General features: G+C 36.7%; 4 protein-coding genes across 4 annotated transcripts; 2 read left to right on the top strand and 2 right to left on the bottom strand.

The window, feature by feature from the left end:
- The first annotated feature begins 1,061 nt into the window (after positions 1-1,061).
- LOC130740801 (serine/threonine-protein kinase SRK2I-like) lies at positions 1,062-6,471 on the top strand. Its single transcript, XM_057593499.1, has 9 exons — positions 1,062-1,374; positions 1,905-1,979; positions 2,069-2,170; positions 2,274-2,327; positions 2,441-2,533; positions 3,504-3,596; positions 4,287-4,391; positions 4,483-4,581; positions 5,660-6,471. Exons 1-9 carry the CDS (start codon positions 1,204-1,206, stop codon positions 5,939-5,941), a joined length of 1,074 nt encoding a protein of 357 aa, XP_057449482.1. The 5' UTR covers positions 1,062-1,203; the 3' UTR covers positions 5,942-6,471.
- Positions 6,472-7,242: 771 nt separating this feature from the next.
- LOC130740800 (probable disease resistance protein At5g66900) lies at positions 7,243-12,204 on the bottom strand. Its single transcript, XM_057593498.1, has 5 exons — positions 11,360-12,204; positions 10,283-10,686; positions 9,708-10,075; positions 8,650-8,921; positions 7,243-8,270 (listed from the first exon to the last, which is right to left on the bottom strand). Exons 1-5 carry the CDS (start codon positions 11,982-11,984, stop codon positions 7,447-7,449), a joined length of 2,493 nt encoding a protein of 830 aa, XP_057449481.1. The 5' UTR covers positions 11,985-12,204; the 3' UTR covers positions 7,243-7,446.
- A 948-nt stretch (positions 12,205-13,152) lies between these two features.
- LOC130735845 (reticulon-like protein B13) lies at positions 13,153-14,356 on the bottom strand. The gene is made up of 4 exons (XM_057587727.1): positions 14,218-14,356; positions 13,894-14,092; positions 13,570-13,781; positions 13,153-13,483 (listed from the first exon to the last, which is right to left on the bottom strand). The coding sequence occupies exons 1-4, from the start codon at positions 14,270-14,272 to the stop codon at positions 13,308-13,310; spliced, it is 642 nt and encodes a 213-aa protein (XP_057443710.1). The 5' UTR covers positions 14,273-14,356; the 3' UTR covers positions 13,153-13,307.
- Positions 14,357-17,111: 2,755 nt separating this feature from the next.
- Positions 17,112-18,813, top strand: LOC130735844 (uncharacterized). The gene is made up of 2 exons (XM_057587726.1): positions 17,112-18,323; positions 18,647-18,813. The coding sequence occupies exons 1-2, from the start codon at positions 17,174-17,176 to the stop codon at positions 18,679-18,681; spliced, it is 1,185 nt and encodes a 394-aa protein (XP_057443709.1). The 5' UTR covers positions 17,112-17,173; the 3' UTR covers positions 18,682-18,813.
- The last annotated feature ends 1,993 nt before the right edge of the window (positions 18,814-20,806 follow it).

The raw sequence follows: 20,806 nt of genomic DNA, 5'->3' as shown, positions 1-20,806 counted from the left end.
GTACCGTCCACCGCCGCGGCCGCCGTGACGACCACCCCTCCGGCGATGATCGCGGCGGCCCACACCACACGAACGAGTTCCCATGGATCTTAAAACGCACCTTCTATGTCAAGTAGTAGATCGAAGTAAGACCCACAGACGACGCCAATGTTCCGTACTAGGGAGTTCTGACGTCGGAAACTGACAGAAAGTAAACCCTAGCAGAGTGCTAAAAATATCACAAAAGAAATATTCTCATTAAATGTTTGAAAGGTACTTTTTACAAGGGGTTGACTTCTCCTTTTATAGAGGGAATGATCATAACATGGACTGTCTTGGGGGCATGTGGACTGGGCGGGACACCTACACAAATGAAAGAACGGCGACACAATTATCAGAAGAACGAAGTAAATGATAAAGGTAGGCGACGAAGCAACGTATAAAGACATTTCGACTCAACTTACTTACCACCCTATAGTTTGGAGTTTGATTGTGAAACCATGAGCCACAACCCGTTTAAACAAACTTATATTCTATCTAGTCCTAATCTACGCGGCTCAACGCGTGAACTGGACCCATATAACTAGCTCTTCTCTTCTCTAATTAATAAATAAAGAGAAAGCAACAAAACACATGAGGGATGAAAATGAGAAAAACTCTTATTTTATCTTTGAATATTATTGATGTTAATGCTATCAAACATTAGCATTCATTTTGAGCAAAAGAGTCGAAAAAACTTTTAATAAAAATGTATTTTCAAGTTAACTCAACTAATATATATATATATATATATATTTTTTTTTTTTTTGTCTATTCAACTAATATTGAAACACACATGATCTTCTATTAGAATGGAGTGAATGAGGCTGGGGACCGCCCTCCGCTGCATGTGTGGTACAGTGGAAGGCAGGCAAAGTGGCTGCTGCGGCTGAGTGACAACCGAACCAGCTCAATTTATCAACCAAGCTACAATCAAAGCAAAGCAACCAACAAATCAATCAAATTTTACTTGTAAAAGATAAATAAAATAAGAAATAAAAAAATAAAAAGGCCACTTGCATGGATAATTTAATTCAGTGAGACAGTGACAGAGTGAGAGAGAAAGAATAGTGAATAATAGAAATCAATGTTGGTTACCATTCTAGGCGGCGCCATCTTGGACGCTCGATAACGACGTCGTTTACTCGCCGGTCGCCGATTCTCTCTCCGCATCCACCACCACCGATGGATCGGGCGTCGGCGACGGCTACCATGGATATGCCGATCATGCACGACAGCGACCGGTACGATTTCGTCCGCGATATCGGGTCAGGGAACTTCGGCGTCGCCAGGCTCATGAGGGATAAGCACACCAAAGAGCTCGTTGCTGTCAAGTACATCGAACGCGGAGATAAGGTTAGTACAGTATAGTCAATCAATCACCATATTCATATTGTCCCAAAAAAACGAGGTTTGCAGATTTTTTGGGATAAAGGAACTGGAAAAGTGGAAATGAATCACATGTTCATTTTTGTTGTCTGATATTTATTGACGCTGACGTGTGATGCTTCTTTGGAGGACCATGTTTTGGGTTTCCATTTTTGTTTTGGTGCTAATGGAAGTTTTATTTTTGTTTCTTTCAATAATAGCTTTTTTTTTCTCTCTTGCTGTTTTGTTAGTTAGTTTCGGTGATGTCAGATTGTTGAATATGGAAAATTTTCCAAGCTCAACTCGCATCTGAAGTCAATAATCAGTTAATAATGCATTTTGTAGCATGAATGAGCTGTTTCCTGTTATGGAAATGAGAGAAAACAGTGACGAATTCAAAGCTTGCACTCTTTTGGTTTTCTTGTTGGAGCACTAGATTAAGAATTTTGGGCGTCATATAGAAAACCATTGGTATGCTTTTACCAAATAGTTTAAGTTCATGTTATTGTGTATGGCAGATTTATGAAAATGTTAAGAGAGAAATCATTAATCACAGGTCTCTCAGGCATCCTAACATTGTCAGGTTTAAGGAGGTTGGTATATTTTTATATATCTTTTTTTTTCAGACGAAGGAATGAAGGATATTATATTTACGGAGAATGTTCTATGAAATTTTGCTCAGGTCATTTTAACACCTACTCATCTGGCCATTGTAATGGAATATGCTTCTGGAGGAGAGCTATTTGAGAAAATCCACAGTGCAGGGCGTTTTACTGAGGATGAGGTTTTTATACAATTTATTTACTTTTCTGACACCATTCATAGAGAAAAAAAGTTACTTGTATTCTGTTTCCTGTTTTACTAGTTAACCCGTTGTTAATTTGCAGGCTCGTTTCTTCTTTCAACAACTCATATCTGGGGTCAGCTATTGTCATTCAATGGTAATTGAACTTCTCTCCCTCCCCCAACATCTGATCTTATAGGTCTAAGTATGTATAAGTAATGTATCGATCTTCTGAGTATTGTCTAATGTATATTATATCTCCTCATGAAGCAAATTTGTCACCGGGATCTGAAGTTGGAAAACACTTTGTTGGATGGAAGTCCAGCACTTCATTTGAAGATATGCGATTTTGGATACTCCAAGGTAAGGATTTCTTTGTCTCACTAGCCTTTTGCATTCATGGTGTGAGTTCTGTATATATTTTACTAGGATGTGTGCGCTGTAGTTGACTAACTTTTCCTTTAATTGGTGATTTTGTCAAAAAAAATACTTATTGCACATTTGTGGCTGCTATTTAGGCTCCTTCGAAAACTAGCATGCCTCCAAGTTACTTCCTGTATCTGGTTGCTCTTTAACTTTTCTTGTGAATCTCTTTTCAAAAGATTTTTTCAGTAATTTCTGTAATTGGTAAGGGACAATTGTTAATGACTATTTATTATGACAGGAAACTAGCGGCATCTCATGATTTCTCTGTTTCACTTGCACATCTTTGTGGTGTTGTTAAGACAATTGAACCTGTATTTGTGTCATATTTTATGGTGCATAGTAAATGTGCAGTTAAAATGGAACTTCCCATGTCCATGCAATGATGCCTAAAGTCCTTAATTTTTCTTTTACCAATTCAATTTTCATCTGGCTTGTAAGCAGTGACGGATCCAGAAATTTATTGTTGTGAGGGCAATATATACATATAAATTCGTATAAAAAAATTTAATTTAATTATATTACTAGAAGTGAGTGCATTTTTTACCAAATAAGGGACACAAGTAAATACATTTTTTACCAAAGAAGTCTTAAAAAACCACATACTTTTACCACTCAAGTGAGGACATTTACCAATGTGGAATACAAGTGAGGGCATTTAGCAATGTAGAACACAAGTGAGAGCATTTTTTATCAAAAGAGTCACAAAAAACCACATACTTTTACTGTACAATTTTTTTCTAATGATTTTTTTAAAAATTTAAGTGAGGGCACATGCCCTCATGCTGTTCTACCTAAATCCGTCACTGCTTGTAAGCACCTAAATATTCATTTTACAAGCTAATTTGGAACTTCTCAAGTATAAATCACCATTGGAAATCTAATAGATTTTTATCTGGCTTGTAAGCAGTCTTCTGTGCTTCATTCTCAACCAAAGTCAACTGTGGGAACTCCAGCATATATTGCTCCAGAAGTACTGCTGAAGCAAGAGTATGATGGCAAGGTAGAGTACTTGGTTTCTTGGTCTTGTTCTTTTACTGTATTATTACAGTCATAATTTGATAGTAATTATTTACGGGTTAGTGAGTCCTGGTATAAGAAGCTAAAGCAGTGATATTCTGGTAGTCTGTCTGTTCTGACCTACTCCAGTGGTAATATTTTTCTGGACTATGAACTAGGAATGGTTTTCTCTTCTGGTTGTCATGCTGATGCAATTCATGTTTTCTTGGCACTAGTTAATCTTCTCTCCTTTCATGAACTTAAATCTCTACTTTTATTAACGAAAAGAGGGTGAGAGTTAATTTGTATCTTGCACCTTTTTATTCCTTAAGTTCATAAGGTCCATATTTTGTTGCAATTAGATAATGATTGACCATTCCCCTCCACTCTTCCTTTTTTGCATGCCCACTCTTCCTCCCTTAGTCCTTTTTTTTTCATACTTAGATTTTAGAACGTATTCACATGTGACAGCGTACACACTTGTAGTTGTAAGAATGCTTTGTAATTTTTTAATCTGCAATATCACTAGTTAAGCACCTACAAATAAGCTTGTATTCTTGAGCCCTGCCCATTTGGGTTGGTGGTGTGATGAGTTCGGATTGTGCTCTGGGCAAATATTTCTGTTTTTAATGTTGCCAATATGTATATCGAGTATCTTATTGTGTTTCCACTATGCTACCATGCATTTAATCAGATTGCAGATGTCTGGTCATGTGGTGTAACCTTATATGTAATGCTAGTGGGAACATATCCTTTTGAAGATCCAGATGATCCAAAGGATTTCCGGAAGACAATTCAGGTTGTTCACCTATATTAAGCTTTTTGCATCTTTTTCTTCATGATGAGCATCTGATTGCATTACCTTAAGTGTTTTGCTTGGTTCCTTGCAGAGGGTTCTCACTGTCCAGTATTCCATTCCAGACTTTGTTCAAGTGTCTCCTGAGTGCCGCCACCTTATCTCTAGGATCTTTGTTTTTGATCCTGCAGAGGTATTTCTGTTTTCCAATAGCTCCCCTACTGAACCTAATTTCTATTATTTGACACATGCTATACAATTCTTGAGGAGTTTTGTCAATAGATGCATTTTATATAGTATATACTACTACTCTACCTTGGCTTAGAATCCACTAATAAATAAACTGAGTACTTTTTGATACTGTCTTGATAAACCTAGAGTTTTACTCTAAGACGAAGTTCTCCTTTGACACGAGTTTCAAATACTCTCTGAATTTGTAAAAATCGCAATATTACTATTAACTATTCAAAAACCTAATTTACATAAGACATCTAAAGGGTAGTAGCCTGAACTTGGGAATTTGCCTTCTCAGTGGAAGTGATATTTTAATATTTTCCTTTTACATTGTCCGGGTCCAGAGCTGCTTTGATTGTGTATTAGCATTGTTAATAATATTTTGTAGGCACAGCTGCATCAGTCACTATAAATTAAGAAATTGTAATATTAGACAACAGCAAAAAATGTTCATTGCATATTATGAACTATGAAGATTGAGCTCTTCTTAGCCGTTTTCGTTGCCAAAACCTGCACGTCAGACACTTCTTAGACGTTTGCTTAAACACTCAAATATGATTTTGGGAGACATGACACTTATAAAATTATTTTATTTTAGTGTATTTTAAATTATTCAAAAGTAATTTAAAATATGTCTAAAAAGTTAAAAGTAAAACCTGAAAACATTTGAGGAACTTCATTTGGTCCACACAACGATGATCATTTTGTTGTCCACGGCTCCACGCATGTATACATACATAATAAGGGGCATATCATGATATCAAGTGAACATAATAAGTGACCAGCTAATTTTGACCACATAACCATACATGAATGATCTATATTAGCTCCTCTCAAACTAATTTGTCCATTCACATGTTGCATGTGATGTGCACACACACTGTATCTCACAATCACACGCACTCCACACATGTTTTTGTTTGTGCTTCATATATTATGAGTCCAACCTTTTGCTTATACAAGGTTTAAACTTTACTCACTATGCCTAATTAATTCGTTCATTTTGAACCTTATGCCTTTGGACGTCAATGTGGCAGAGAATCACCATTCCTGAAATACTGAAAAATGAATGGTTTCTGAAGAATCTTCCTGCTGATCAAAAGATAATGAGTAACCAATTCGAAGAGCCAGACCAGCCCATGCAGAGCATTGATACGATCATGCAGATAATTTCAGAAGCTACTATACCAGCAGCTGGGTCTTATTCTTTAGATCAGTTTATGGCTGATAACCTTGATATGGATGATGGCATGGATGACTTAGACTCCGACTTTGAACTTGATTGTGATAGTAGTGGGGAGATAGTGTATGCCATATAATTTTATCATCATCTATAGTTGGAAGACATCATGCTGAAAGAAGAGCATCTTAATGTTCAGCTTCAAGAACTTCTCAGCATCGAGGAAAGAGAAATGTGGGGAGACCTGATCCCACAAAATTTATCATATTAATTTATATGTTGTACATGCTTGTTGGAAATGCCAATGTTCTATCAGCATCACTTTTGTGAGTGAAGAAGGAACATTATTTTTACACTATAGAAGGGTTGGTAGTTGGGGGGGAGAAATGATAGCTACCTTCCCTCTATACCTGTTTAGCCTTTTTGAAGATTATACAACAGGGATGGGGCTTTCTCTGGAGAACCTCAATGTGAATGCCTCATCCTTGTTGTATAATCTTTTTTTTTTGAAGGTTTGTTGTATAATCTTCAATACTTGGTTTATGTTATATATATACATTAGCCTTTTTGGTTCCCCCAGTTCAGTTGGTGTGTGGGGAATCTTATTTGCATTCCCTGCTTATGTACAGACACTCTTCATGACTTTTCGCAAGAAGTTTGTGTTTATCATGTGACCTGGCACATCTCATTCCTGTCCACCATTTCAGTTTTTTTGCTATTTCCGTTGGAGCATTGTTGAATACCCTGCTACAGTACAAGCTAATGCGACTAAGATAGTATTGATAAGTACACAAAATAGGCTTATATTATATATCTCTATCCATTTCACTCCTTAACTTGCCTTCTTGCTAATGGTACATTCTTATGTGTGCAGTAAAATGTCTCATTCTTCTTCAAGCGTGGAATGCATATTTTCATTCTTCAGTTTGTGTTTGACAATGGAAGGGAAAACATAAATCAATGGTTATGTGATGAAACTTGATAGTTGTTATGGTCAATTTTTTTTAACAGTTTGAGATGATCCATTCCCTCTGCTTTGATTATCAGGTTTATGTGAAGTTTAATCAGAGAACTTCAATGATGATTTATTTGAAACTAATTTTTTTTATTAATTGAGTTACAAATGGAGGTTAACGCTCATTTTAAAATAAAAAAGTGAACGAAACTCTTGTTGCGCAAACTGAGATAAAAGCCGTTCATGTTGTGCTCAATTGATGTCTAAAAGCACTAAATGATGACTAAGAAAACCAAGTATGCGGTAAACCCATTTCTCAACCCGGAGAAAAATAACCCCAAACCAAATTAAAAGTGGAGCTTGGCCAAAAGTGGACCAAACACTCAATAACTCAAACACATCTTTCTACTGCGGTAATTCTTCTGGTCTGCTACCTTAAGAGTTCAGATCGGTACCTTTTCAAAATAAAATGAGAATAAGCTAGCTGAGCACACTAAAATAAAAATGTTATTTCAAGCATCAATAATTAATGTATTACATATATAATATGGTCCAACATAAACTCCTACTTTTTTTTACTACAGTTACATGGAATAGGTTAAGGTGAAGAGTTAAACAAATGCGCAGCAACATTGTTTACAAACTTGAACACGATTCCAAGTCACTTCATCAAATTCATGAAGCAAGTCTCACGAACGAACTCCATGGAGCCAGTTCAAGTTGACATCTACTGCAGGCATCTCTATCTTCAAATTGGGAATGCTAGGGATATTTTCCCATAAGGCAGCCCTTTCTTCGTCGCATATCACATTTAATTGCTGAAAATTGGAGACAGAAGATGGCAATCTACTCAAGTTTGAGCAACTCTTCATGTAAAGCTTCTCAAGCTTTTGCAGGTCACCAATGTCATCTGGTAACTTGGGAAGATTAATACAATCTGAGATGTCGAGACATCGTAACTTCTTAAGACCTCCAACAGAGTCCGGCATCTCTACTAAATCAGAGCAGGAACAAAGCCTTAGCACTTCCAAATTCTCCAGCTTTGCAATTTCTTGTGGCAGTGCACTTAGCTTGTGGCAGTTAGTGATACTGAGCTTCTTCAATGGGGTAATATTACAGAGATCATCAGGCAATTTCACCAAATCACTGCAATAGTCAATGCTCAACTCCACTAGATTTGGCATAGCATCAGAAATTTGGATAGAACAACTTTCAAAAGCCTGTTTTGTATTACACATGTAAAGGGACATTTTTCTCAGGTTCTTCAATATGCACAGGCGAGGGATAGAGACCTTTTCCAATCTGATTCTTTTCAGGTTGGACAAAACACCAAGTAGCTCAATCTTGTTTAATTCAGATCGGTGAAAACCATAGTTTGTAACTATCAGAGCTTTCAATTTGCTCATTTTCTCTGTAAACTCCGGTAGTGAGTACTGGCTCGAGCAAAGATTTAAAATCAGAACCTCAGTTTCATCAGGTCGCAAGTCACACCAATCCGAAGTAAAATTTTCATCTGCAAAAGCATATAGGACGTCAGGGATGGAGTGATGTTATGACATTGAACCAGATTATTTCTTATTATTCACTTCATTTCACAATAGTTGTCACTTTGAAAGTTTAGTTTCTATCAAATAATTTGTTAACTTAGAATACTACGGCATCAATTACCTTTTTCAAAAAAATTCCTTAGTTTTTGAATTTTGATGCCTAAATTAATTATTAAGTGAAATGCAATATGCAAGGTCTTTAATGAAATGAATAGATTCAGTCAAATGAACTTACATTCTCTTGAAATATAGAATTTATAATGTGTCATACAACCAGGTTAAGCACATGATGGAGTCACATCTTTCATTTATATGTGCGCAAGTAATTAAGTCAAAGAAACATACCAGTTGATATAGACAATATGCGGGCGGCAACACTAAGCTGTTTCTGTTTCACCAACATTCTTGGCAAGAATGAAAACAAACGGCCAATGAATCCTTGTTGATTCTGTCCTACCCACCATTCAGGACGATTATCTCCATTTAAGTCGATAATCAGTCTTTTTCTCTGTTCAAATGGCTCCCCTTTACTTTGGTGGATTGCCAGCTCCCTGAGGAGATCATGCAGCATGACAAAGTGGTTATTGTAGCACACGCCTGCGTCACTTGCAACTTTCCTGAAAGAGCAGATAAGTTAGTCTCGGAAGAACCAAACACTAACAAGATGAATTATTTAATCCATTTGATAGTATTGCTTTACTTCTTTTCTTCATCATGACACACAGAAAGTTACAGGTATCCCATTCATCCTTTAATTCTTGATTTGTTGATAGTTTAAATCACATGCCATGAAGGTATGCATTTCAAACTACATCCTTCCTAAAGTGATTTTAAACCTCAGTTCAAGAACAGATATAAACTCCTACACAGATATTTTTACTATAACTTACCTAATTATTTAACGAAAAACATGCTCATAAATTTAAATAAACAGATTAGAAGTTAGGGGTGTTAAAGATAACTAATCATGAGCAATTTGAGCTTAACTCCGACATATGATTGATCAAACTTATTATATTAACTAAATAAAAAAATTGAGCTCACCTTAAGCTCAATTATTTCTATGTTCATTGTAAAATACGCTGCACTTTTTTCAGAATAAAGTTTTTTTTTTTGGTAAAGGCAGAGGTAATTTTTTTTTATGTAAGAAGAGATATAATAAAGGGGGAAAATAATCAAATCATAAATGAACTAAACAAGCCAAGCTTAACCTTTATATTAATCTCATCTAGTTAAAATAAGAGCACCTAGTATAGTCTTTTTTGTTTATTTCACAAGCCAAGTTTATATACCCCTATTTGAAGCCATATAAGGAAATGTTTTGACTGTATGTAATTATATCAATTATCAAGCATTAAATGGCCAAAAAAGCAACAAGGTGAAGATGGAAAAATGCCATGTACCTTGTAACTATGAAATTAATCAAATTCCTGGAGGTTAAATCATGTACAATGGTCATTGCATTCCTACCATCTTCATCTAGGTTATAGAGTTCTGCCCACATATCAATAAGGGCAGTAACAGGGATCCTTTGGTCTTCAGGAAATAGCCCTAGATCCATGAAGCACTCCTTCTCGTTGATATTGAACTTCTCCTCCAATATATCTAAACTTTGTTGAAGGCGACGAAGTAAGTCAGTATCACCAGACTCAAGAATGGATTGACTTTGTAAACGGTCCTTCATATTATGCCAAACCTCAAAAGGTTGCCGGCAGAGTGACCCAGCAATAACCTGAAGTGCCAACGGTGAACCCTTACAACCTTTCACTATCTGTATTTCAGTGCAAGGAAGAAATATCAGTGCATAAGATAAAAGACTTGAATAAATTGGTTGCATGCAAGTATACTAGTAGTCTAGTACTTATCTGAGAGCTTAGAAAAAAGGGTTAACATGATAAAGAAACATAAATTTCTCTCTAATCACATGTAATCATGTCTCATTGGTGTGACCTATTTTGTTGGATAGAAGAGAACGCACCTCATGGACAAGATTTTCATCAGGTATGTATGAGTTGTTGTCATTCAGTTGAGCAAAGTGATGAAAAAGGGATATTGCGTGATCATGGCAAAGTGGATCCAACTGGCATGGGGTGCCAAATCTTCGAAAGGCAACCCTTGAAGTCACCAAAATCTTGTAATCTGACATATGGAACTTAAACTTCTCAACAAGGCCTTCTGAGCTAGGCCAAACATCATCCAAGACTAAAAGTGTTGGATTTCTCCCAACCAGCCTCAGCAGAAGCCCCAATCGGTTAATTGCATCTTCATCATTCTGGAACTCAGGCACCCGACATCCACAATGTTCAAATAGCGTCTGTACAATGGTCTTCAGGTTGGGCATTCTAGAGACTGTGATAAAGAAGATATTCCCCCCAAACTTGCCTGGTCAAAACAAAATAGCTTTCTCAACCAAGGGGAATCTGAGGCCATGTTTGAATATTGCAATGAAATGAAATGGAATAGGACCAATGAATTAAGATTAGTATTCCATTATTTGGACAGTTTTATCATAAAATGTAAAAAAGAAGCTTGTTCCATCAAAAAGTCTCAAATTAGAGGAGTACAAAAGAATTGTACAAAATGGAATTGAATGAAATGAATTACTTAGTTTTCCATTCAACTACGTTGTATATAAATAATGAAATTTACTATCTATATTTTCATTTTGATTAACTTCATTTCCATCAGGTTTGGTGTTATTCCATAGGTACAATAAAAATGGGGCAGTCTCCCTAGAGGAGTAAAAAAGTATTCAAATGTTATACTATTTGTCTCCTGAAATTCCTATACAACCTGCTACAATTAATTATGAGATGCTTAAATCAGCTTATTTTTCCTCATAATCAATTCTGACACCTAGAAGCTACTCATAGAAGCTTCTCTGACTTTAGAGTCAATTATAGAAGGTTTTCCAAACATGCACTTAATCATAGTTTGCTTCAATGTGTTAAATCCCCTTACCAAAATTCATGCAACACAAGGAAGCTAGTGATTTCACTAGACTAGGAGAATGATATTATAGTGAAAAAAGAGGGGCAGAACAGAAGCTAGTTACCTTTGATTTGAGGATCCCAACAGAGCTTCTTAGCTAGAGTGGTTTTGCCTGAACCACCCAAAGCAGTCAATACAAGAACAGAGACACCATCCTTGAGCAGCTCCATCTTCAACTTGTTCAAAGGCTCATCCATCCCCAAACACTTGGGTTCCACAGGAGCCCCACTCAAACCCCTAATCTGACACTTCCCACCCAAACCCTCCTTCCTCTCCAGAATCTCAAGAATTTCTTTAACCTTCAACAAGATCTCCATCAAATCCCTCTTACTCTCCACTTGCGTGTTAACAGACAAGTGCCTCTTCAGCTTCTCGTCACTGCGCTGAAGCTTGCTCTGGTAACTGGAGAGCGAGAAAAACCGCCATAGACTAAGCTTCTTGCTGTGGCGCACGAGCTCTTCACCTTCGCGAATGTGACTCAGAAGAGGCTCGATTTCTTCTCTGGGACGATCTAGCTCCTCGTTGTACCTCATCATCTCTTCCACCAACGGAGCCAGAGCGGTTAGGGTTTGTGTGTTGGTTTCAAGAGTGGGTCCGAATTTTCGACCGTTTTCTATGGTTTGGAGAGCGCGTTTCACCATTTCTCCCATCACCGCTCCGGCTAAGGCTCCGGTGAAGAGATCCGCCATGACTCCAGAGCTCCAGTAGGTGAGATCGAAGCTCCGCCGTAACAGTGAACAGATGCAGCTCGAAACGCAGTGAACTTTGGTTGTCTCAGAAAACAAAGGAACTGACGATAAAGGAGAAACAGAAGGAGAAGATGATGCTACACAGTCACGAACATATAAAAACAAAGAAATCCGTTGACCATGAATGTTAAGGTCTTTGTTTCGTGACTTCCCTTCAGCTCAGTGGAAATTTCTCATGCACTTTATAACATACACCTAACTTTTACGTTAACGTTAAGTTAGTTGTTCCTAATTTTAATTTTTTCTAAAAATATATATATATATATATATATAAATGGTTGTCTAAATGACTCATGATAAAGTTTGGCTTAAATAACCCATCATTCAATCACATTAGAGATAAGTGAGTTGGAATTTCTATATTTTATTTATTAATTTATTTCCAACTCATTTATCTCCAATGTGATTGGATGATGGGTTATTTAACCCAAATTTTATCATGGGTCATTTAGACAACCTCATATATAAATTAATTGTGAAGATGAAGATCTAGATCAATTTGGAAGAGGAATGTAAATGTTTTTTTAATGTATTAAAAAGTCTATCGAGACTCAATCTCATGTCTATGAGTCAGTCATCCTCTTGTAAGGCGCTTTTACCGCCTCAATATCAAGTTTAAGTTAAATTGTGAATTTTTTGTTTCAAAAAAAAATTTGTGAACTTTTGGACTACTCAAATTTTAGGATAATCCCCTGCAAATTTCCAAGAGAAAGGGTTTCTAGAAAGAAGAATCTATTGCGCAATGTAATTGTTTCAAATCGAATTCATTTGAGCTATGAAAGGACAATTTAAAGGAGTGTTGATATAGTATCTGTTTGGTTTTCAGTTAGGAAGTCAGTTTAAAGCATTGGAATTCGTGATCTCGAATTCCAATGCACATTCAACCTACAAAATACAGTTGTTGGGTTGAGTGGATGTGCTTTAACATTCATAAAATTGAAAACCAAACAGGTTCATAAGTAGTTTCGGCCATGGCCCAAAAAAATTAATTAGAAACGTAATAGTCCAAAATATTTCTTGTACAATTTGCAAGAGAATCTTCAACAAGAGTCTTGAGCCCGGGAAGATCCACAACTATTCCAAATAAGCAAATAGTAATGTTATTATATTATTATTATTTAATATTACATAACCATGCATAAAATTTGTATACCGACTATTCATTATTCAATATTTACACCAACCATGCATATAATTTGTCTCACGTTTCATGACCCTCTGATATGATCAGGATAGCTTGGCTAAGATTAAAAAAATAAAAAACTACTCTGTTTTCTTCCCCTTGTCATTCACTAGTTTGCTTTTGATCTCATTAATGGCTTTCCGATCAATGATCTCATAGGATCTCTTGTATTTCTCCTTCAACCACTCCATGAGTCTCTTGATCCTGTCTTCATTCTTGGTATAAGCGATTGGAAGTGTCATGCCCACCAATATACCTATTCACCAAAATAAAAATATACAAAATTAAAGGAGCAATCTAGAGTGAAACAGTAGGTAATTAAAAGATAAAAAAATCATATACCTATGTAAATGAATGTTAGGAGGTCCATGCTGCTTCCTACATAAGAGAGTGACCACAACCCAGCAACAACTCTCACAAATGCAGGCCAATCTTCCTCTGTGCTCACCCGGATCAACCACCTTATTGCTTCTTCAATCCATGCTCGAACTGTGTTTCCCATTCCCATAGCAGTTTCTTCCCTCAATTCCAATCTGGACAAGCTCGGTGCTCCCCTGAAATTCACTCCAACATAAGAAAAAGAACAAGCAAATTAAATTAATGAAACTAGTTACTATATCTACGTAATTAAATTGATTAGAAGAAGTGGTAGCAGAAGGTGCTCACTTGCCCAAAAGTCTACACACATTGGCATAGAGAAAAATTGAGGCAACAAGAAATATGGCTGCCCAAGATATGACAGTGAGGAAGTTGAATTGAAATACTTGCATCAACGCCCATGTTGCTGTTGCCGCTACAAGAACAAGTGCACTTAGTTTCTTTCTTCTCCACAGGACAACGTCCTTCACTATGCCATGGCCACCATCTATATATGCAACAAAATCAAAGTGCCACAGAATAGAATTTCAATTTTCACCTCTAAATGTTAATGCAACATATATAAAGAACATGAGGCAAAATCATGATCAAATAAATGAAATAATTACGTACCCGAGGAATTGGTTGTGAAAGGTTGTGTATCTGATGCGGCTGCTTCTGAGGACATGATAAGAGATTGTGAATTCAATTGAATATTGAAGTTCAAGTATATAGGAAGTAGCTAGGAGAATAATAATGTTGGAGGAGCAGGAACTACTTAATTGGTTTGGTTTCCGCTTCAAAAGGTTTTCTTTCGGTGGAGGTGATTGACAATACAGGGGAATTCTGTTTGACTTACACGTGTAGAACTGTGAGAAGACGTGGAGTGCTTGCAGCCCTCGTGGCATTTCCAAATCCTCTTTGCATTCTTTTTGTTCACGGTGCCTTTTTAATAGAAAATGTTTCATCCACATTCCTTATTAAGTGAAAATGGGTGGAGAGAGAAAAAAGATAAAAATAAAATAGAGAAAAAATAATAATGATGATATGATTGAAAAATAAGAAAATATAAATAGAAAAGTATAAATGAAATGAAAAATGAATAAAAGTGTGAATAAATCATAATTTTTAATTGACAAGATCAAGCCTCGCTTCATTTATTATTATAATAATAATAATAATAATAATATTAATAATAATAATAATAATAATAATAATAATAATAATAGCACTGACAAGATCAAGCCTTGCTTCATAATTCTAGCCTTGAAAGTTGAAACTACTAACGGGCAATATCCTTTTGTCTCGAGATCCTCAAGGCAGTGTGAAAGTTAATTTTATTAAATAATTTTAATTAAAATACACAACTAAATCATGATGTGAAAATTTAATTTGCATATTACATCAATATTGAATGATATCATAGTTTGTGCCTTTTTAATAATAATCGATGGGTAATTCTAATGTGGATTATATTAAAAATTGGTCCCTCCATAAACTATAGTTTCACTACTACCACCAAATATATGTTAGTATATTTAAAATATATTTGTTGTGTGCTACTATCAATTTGCAGATATGTGATTATTTTATAGGGCCCGAGAGAATTATTGGATCCCGAGTAGTTTAATTTCGACATTAATAGTTAACTTGTTATGTCTTATTTCATTTTAGGCTTAATTGCACATTTGTTCCCCACATATACATTTTTCACGATTCTTGTCCCCAACAAAAATCAATTGCATTACACGTCCCCGACGAATACCTCGATTTGCAAAATTGGTTTTCCATCCAGATTTCATCCAAAAACTAACGGAAAGCTGACATGACATTTTTTTAATAATATATAAATTAAAAATAATAATTTTTTAATTGAAATTAGATTTCAATCATTGCAATTTTAGTCCCTCTCTCTCAACCACCACCGCTCCTTCCTTTCAAATCTCCTTCAGGTTCTAGACATCTGGGAATTAGATTTCCCACCCCCTGTTTTAGAATTGCCACCCTAACCTTTTTAAAAAAATGTCGGGACTACCCTCCGGGACTTAAACCTCCATACCAGTCCAGAGGTTGATGTTCTGGACTAGTCCGAGAGTTAAAAGTTCGGATTCTTTAGTTACAGTTAAAATAACATGATCGGTGTCGTGGCCGTCTTGGAGGACTTGCCTAACGAATTGTTGGGTTGAAATGTTTGGTTTGTAATTGTGGTGGTGGTTGAGATTGTAATTGATGAATATGCCTTTTGGTTTGGTCTTAACTTACTGCATTCTGCTGCTTGGTAAGAGTTATCCAGGACTTTAAGTTTCGAATCTATCCAGGACTTTAAGTTTCGGATCAATCCAGGACTATAAGTTTCGGACTGCTTCATAATTAAATTTACCACCCCCCCCCCCTTTTTTAGACGTCCGAGAGTTGAAAAACCGGATTAATATGAAACTTCAAGATTCGGATCTTTCAAATCAGATACTGTCACAAAGACAGAAACGTGAAAATGCAGTGACAATAATATGGGACAAACAGACCTCGTTACAATACTGAAGGAAAATATTCTTGCTAATAATATGGTTACAGACATGGTTACAACATTACAAACATGAATCATATTATCAATCTTCTGTTATGTCTGTTAAATCAAAGTTGGTAATAACACGAGGACCAATCCAAACAGTGTGTTCAGCCATAAATGGGGGGTGGTTGGGTGGTTGAGGAGTTTATGCATGTCATAATGGTGGTGAGGTAGGTGAAGCTATGGAGTAATGGTGCTGAAAAAGGTGGTAGAATCTGTCAGAGGTGTCCGGAAGTTGAAGTTTCATACTAATCCGAAGGATGAAGTTTCGTACTGATCCGAAGGTTGAAGTTTCGGACTAAAACACGGAGGGACAATATTGGTTTTTCCCCACTTTCAGATGGGGTAGAAAATCTAAAACAGAGGGTGGGAAATCTAATTCCCTAGACATCTCCTTCCCCAACCTTCTTCTTCCCCCTAAAAAATACTAGCTAGCCACCCAAAACTCCAGAACTCCAACCTTCACCTACCCATCTTCTTCCCCAAAGAAAACCCTAGTTCTCTCTAACTAATAAATGAGAAAGAAAACAAGGAGACACTTGAGGGCATAACCAATTCAGCATGTGTAGATGACAGCTCAGAGTCCACCTCAGCATACAGCTAGCAAGTTGTTAGACAGTTACAACAATCTAACTGATTGAGGAGTAGAGTATACCCTGTAGTTTAGATACACAGTAGTTATAGTGCTCCTACAGCAAGTAGTATAAATAGCAAAGAATAAACACACAGTGTATTGTATTGAATCATTTTGTTCATTCAATAGAATTTTCTCAGTTTTCTTCTTCTATCTGGTTTCTGTTATGGTATCAGAGCTCTCTTGTAGAGCTCTGCTGCGTTTACTCTGATTCAATGGCAAGGAAGAACAACAATGGACAACCAGAAGCTTCTGGATCCAACAATGGCGTACTCGATCCTTCTCTTGATCCTCTCAGTCCCTATTTCATTCATCCAGGTGATGGACCTTCCACAGTTACCGTTTCGCCGAAGCTGACAAGTGCGAATTTCCAGACATGGACGCGTTCGATGCGAAGAGCTCTGAGCGCGAAGAACAAATTCCGATTCGTTGATGGAAGCATTCCAGTTCCAGAATCAGATCATCCACTCTATTTCGCATGGGAAAGGTGCAATAATCTCATTCATACTTGGATCATGAACTCTGTTTCTGCTTCAATTGCACAAAACCTAGTTTACATTGAAAATGTTCTTGACATTTGGAATGAATTGAGGGAGCGATTTTCACAAGTAGATTTAATTCGAATTTCTGAATTGCAAAGTGAGATCTCAAATTTGAAGCAAGGATCATCTTCTGTGACTGATTTTTTTACTGAATTGAAAACTCTATGGGAGGAGATTGATGGTTTTAGGCCACTACCTATATGCATTTGTAATGCTAGATGTCCATGCCAGGGTAATGCTAAGATCTATAAGGATCAAGACTATATAATTCGTTTCTTGACTGGACTCAATGAGGAGTTTGCTACTGTTAGATCACAAATCTTGCTTATGAAGCCTTTACCATCACTGAATGAAGTGTTTTCTATGGTGATTCAACAAGAAAGACAATCTAGTTCAATTTCTAGTAATTCTGGTCAGAATTTAGGTGATACAAGGTCTATGTTGAATGCAGTTGATAATAGGCAAGGATTTGGTAGAGGTAGAGGTTATCCTCAAGGAAATCAGTATAATGGTGGAAGAAATTCCACATCAAGCAGCAATGGAAGAGGATTCTACTCAGGATCTGGTAGAGGAAATAGAATTTGCACACATTGTGGAAAAATAGGGCACACGATTGATACATGTTACAAGATCTATGGTTTGCCACCTTCTTTTAGGTCTAACAACACAGGAACTGTGAACAATCTACAGTCAGAAGATAGTTATATCAGTGATAATTCTTATAATGAAGAAGGACAGAATCTGGATGTTCCACAATCTTCTCATGCTTTGAATGGTTCCAGCATTAATTCTACAGCTTCATTGCCAGTTTCAGTTCCAAGTTTCACAGTAGAACAATATCAGAAGTTGCTTACATTGATACAAGGAAATTCAGAAGCACAAGCTGCTAGTGCATCTCATATCAATCAATTAAGGATCCATGAAGGATCACATCAAGTCAATCAGATACATACTCAGCAACACAAGTCTCTTGATGGTAATAATTCCAAAGGAAAAGGTACAGCTATTGTATTGTCTTATTATCCTCCTTCATCCAAAGCTAGTAGTTCTTGGATATTGGATTCAGGAGCTACTGTCCATGTGTGTTCTAGTCTTAATCTTTTTCATTCCTTTTCTAAAATAAAACCTATGAGTGTTCAGTTGCCAAATGGTAACACAGTGAGAGCTCAATTGGCTGGTACTGTGATTTTCACATCCTCACTTTCTTTGAAAGATGTTTTATATGTCCCTGAATTTAGTTTCAACATCATTTCCACTTCCAAGCTTTGTGAACATTTGTTCTGTGTAGTACATTCCTATTCCTCACATTCTTTGATACAGGACATCATTACTCAGAAGATGATTGGTTTGGCTAAACAAGAGGAAGGACTCTATTACTTGGTGGTTGATGGTCTAGTGGAGCAATCAGCAATGGAAACAGCACAAGCAGGAGCAAAGATTAGCACAGTGAGCACAACTGGTTCTCTAGTCATACCTAGTTCTGTAATTTGGCATTTTAGATTAGGACATTTGTCTAAAGACAAATTACTAGCCATGTCTAAGGAATACCCTTATATTCATGTAAATAAGGCTCTTGTTAGTGATTTGGTTTGTGATGTATGCCATATGGCTAGACAAAAACGATTGTCCTATTCTTTAAGTTCTAATAAAGCTGTGCAACCTTTTGAATTGCTACATTTTGACATCTGGGGTCCTTTCTCAACTGCAACAGTCCATGGTCATAAATATTTTTTGACTGTAGTAGATGATAATACTAGATACTTGTGGATTGTCATGTTAAAACAGAAGTCAGAAGTCCCAAGTAAGGTCCAAAATTTTATAGCTTATGCTAAAACACAGTTTGGAGCTATAGTAAAAACTGTTAGAACTGATAATGGACCAGAATTTACCCTTCAAGCTTTTTATGCAACTCATGGCATTGTGCATGAAACTTCTTGTGTTGAGTGTCCTCAGCAAAATGGAAGGGTAGAGAGGAAACATCAGGACATTTTGAATATAGGAAGAGCATTGTTGTTTCAGTCCAAATTGCCAAGACAGTATTGGAATTATGCTGTTCAACATGCAGTGTACTTGATCAATCGAGTTCCAACTATAGCTTTACAGAACAAATCACCTTATGAACTCTTGCATCATAAACCTCCAGATTTGACAGACCTGAAAGTTTTTGGTTCTCTATGCTATGTGTCCACATTGCAGAATAATAGACACAAGTTAGACCCTAGAGCTAAGAAGTGTGTGTTCATGGGTTATCCAAATGGGACTAAGGGATACATAGTTTTGGATATGACAAGCAGGTCTTTGAGTGTTTCTAGGAATGTGGTCTTCTATGATCATGTTTTGCCCTATCAACACACAGGGGCTCTACCTTGGGAGGTTCTGACATCTGGTGCTCCTAATCTTGACAATGCCACTACACATGAAGAAGGTGTGTTTTCTCCACAAGATGTTCTGACTTCTCAGCTTGAAGAGAGTTTGCTTCCTGCACAAGCTATCTCTCCAGGTGTCTTGTCATCACAGCCTATGACAGATTCTCCTGCAGCACCAGCACAGCCCAGAAGCTCCAAGAGAACTAGACATCAACCATCACATTTCAAGGACTACATTTGTCCTTCTTCCTCTTGTGTAGTCACTTCCACATCTTCAGGTAGTAAATATCCTATATCTAGTTATATGTCTTTTTCCCATTTATCTCCTCCTCATCATAAATATGTGCTGTCTTTATCTCTTGACTCTGAGCCTACATGCTACACTGAAGCTGCCCAACATAAATGCTGGATTGATGCTATGAATTTAGAAATTGCAGCCTTAGAAGCTAATGGAACTTGGAGTTTGGTTCATTTACCTCCTAACACTGTTCCTATTGGAAATAAATGGGTGTATAAAATCAAGAGGAAGGCTGATGGAACAGTAGAAAGGTATAAAGCACGATTGGTAGCCAAGGGATACAATCAAATTGAAGGCTTGGATTATTTTGATACTTTTTCTCCGGTGGCTAAATTAACCACAGTGAGAATGGTATTGGCTCTTGCTTCTATACATGGTTGGCATTTACATCAGTTAGATGTAAACAATGCTTTTCTCCATGGAGATTTGTTTGAAGATGTGTATATGCAAGTGCCAGAAGGGGTAATTTGTACAGATTCTAGCAAAGTTTGCAAATTACACAAGTCCTTGTATGGTCTTAAACAAGCCAGTCGACAATGGTATGCCAAGCTGACTAGTTTGCTAGTGTCTTGTGGTTATCAACAAGCACATTCAGACCATTCCCTCTTTACTAAATATCAAGGAGACAAGTTCACAGTCCTTCTCATTTATGTAGATGATATCATATTGGCTGGAAATTCACTCCTAGAGTTTGACGAGATAAAGAGAGTCTTAGATAATGCCTTCAAAATCAAAGATCTGGGAATTCTCAAGTTTTTCCTAGGCCTTGAGGTTGCTCATTCTGCACAAGGGATTTCTTTATGTCAAAGAAAGTAC

Source organism: Lotus japonicus, chromosome 2 (genome assembly GCF_012489685.1).
Source record: "Lotus japonicus ecotype B-129 chromosome 2, LjGifu_v1.2".
NCBI lineage: Eukaryota > Viridiplantae > Streptophyta > Magnoliopsida > Fabales > Fabaceae > Lotus > Lotus japonicus.
This window is presented reverse-complemented; position numbering and strand designations above follow the sequence as displayed.

What these genes read in the sequence shown, in the direction of transcription:
- LOC130740801 (XM_057593499.1), top strand. Translation starts at nt 1,204, where the DNA reads ATGGATCGGGCGTCGGCGACGGCTACCATGGATATGCCGATCATGCAC. An exon ending in ATTTCCGGAAGACAATTCAG is followed by an intron (nt 4,392 to 4,482) that starts GTTGTTCACCTA and finishes GGTTCCTTGCAG; the next exon opens with AGGGTTCTCACTGTCCAGTA. An exon ending in TTGTTTTTGATCCTGCAGAG is followed by an intron (nt 4,582 to 5,659) that starts GTATTTCTGTTT and finishes TCAATGTGGCAG; the next exon opens with AGAATCACCATTCCTGAAAT.
- LOC130740800 (XM_057593498.1), bottom strand. Translation starts at nt 11,984, where the DNA reads ATGGCGGATCTCTTCACCGGAGCCTTAGCCGGAGCGGTGATGGGAGAA. An exon ending in ATGAAAATCTTGTCCATGAG is followed by an intron (nt 10,076 to 10,282) that starts GTGCGTTCTCTT and finishes ACTGAAATACAG; the next exon opens with ATAGTGAAAGGTTGTAAGGG. An exon ending in CATATTGTCTATATCAACTG is followed by an intron (nt 8,271 to 8,649) that starts GTATGTTTCTTT and finishes ATGCTTTTGCAG; the next exon opens with ATGAAAATTTTACTTCGGAT.
- LOC130735845 (XM_057587727.1), bottom strand. Translation starts at nt 14,272, where the DNA reads ATGTCCTCAGAAGCAGCCGCATCAGATACACAACCTTTCACAACCAAT. An exon ending in TTTCACAACCAATTCCTCGG is followed by an intron (nt 14,093 to 14,217) that starts GTACGTAATTAT and finishes TTGCATATATAG; the next exon opens with ATGGTGGCCATGGCATAGTG. An exon ending in CCTAACATTCATTTACATAG is followed by an intron (nt 13,484 to 13,569) that starts GTATATGATTTT and finishes TTTGGTGAATAG; the next exon opens with GTATATTGGTGGGCATGACA.
- LOC130735844 (XM_057587726.1), top strand. Translation starts at nt 17,174, where the DNA reads ATGCGAAGAGCTCTGAGCGCGAAGAACAAATTCCGATTCGTTGATGGA. An exon ending in TAATAATTCCAAAGGAAAAG is followed by an intron (nt 18,324 to 18,646) that starts GTACAGCTATTG and finishes TCTTTGATACAG; the next exon opens with GACATCATTACTCAGAAGAT.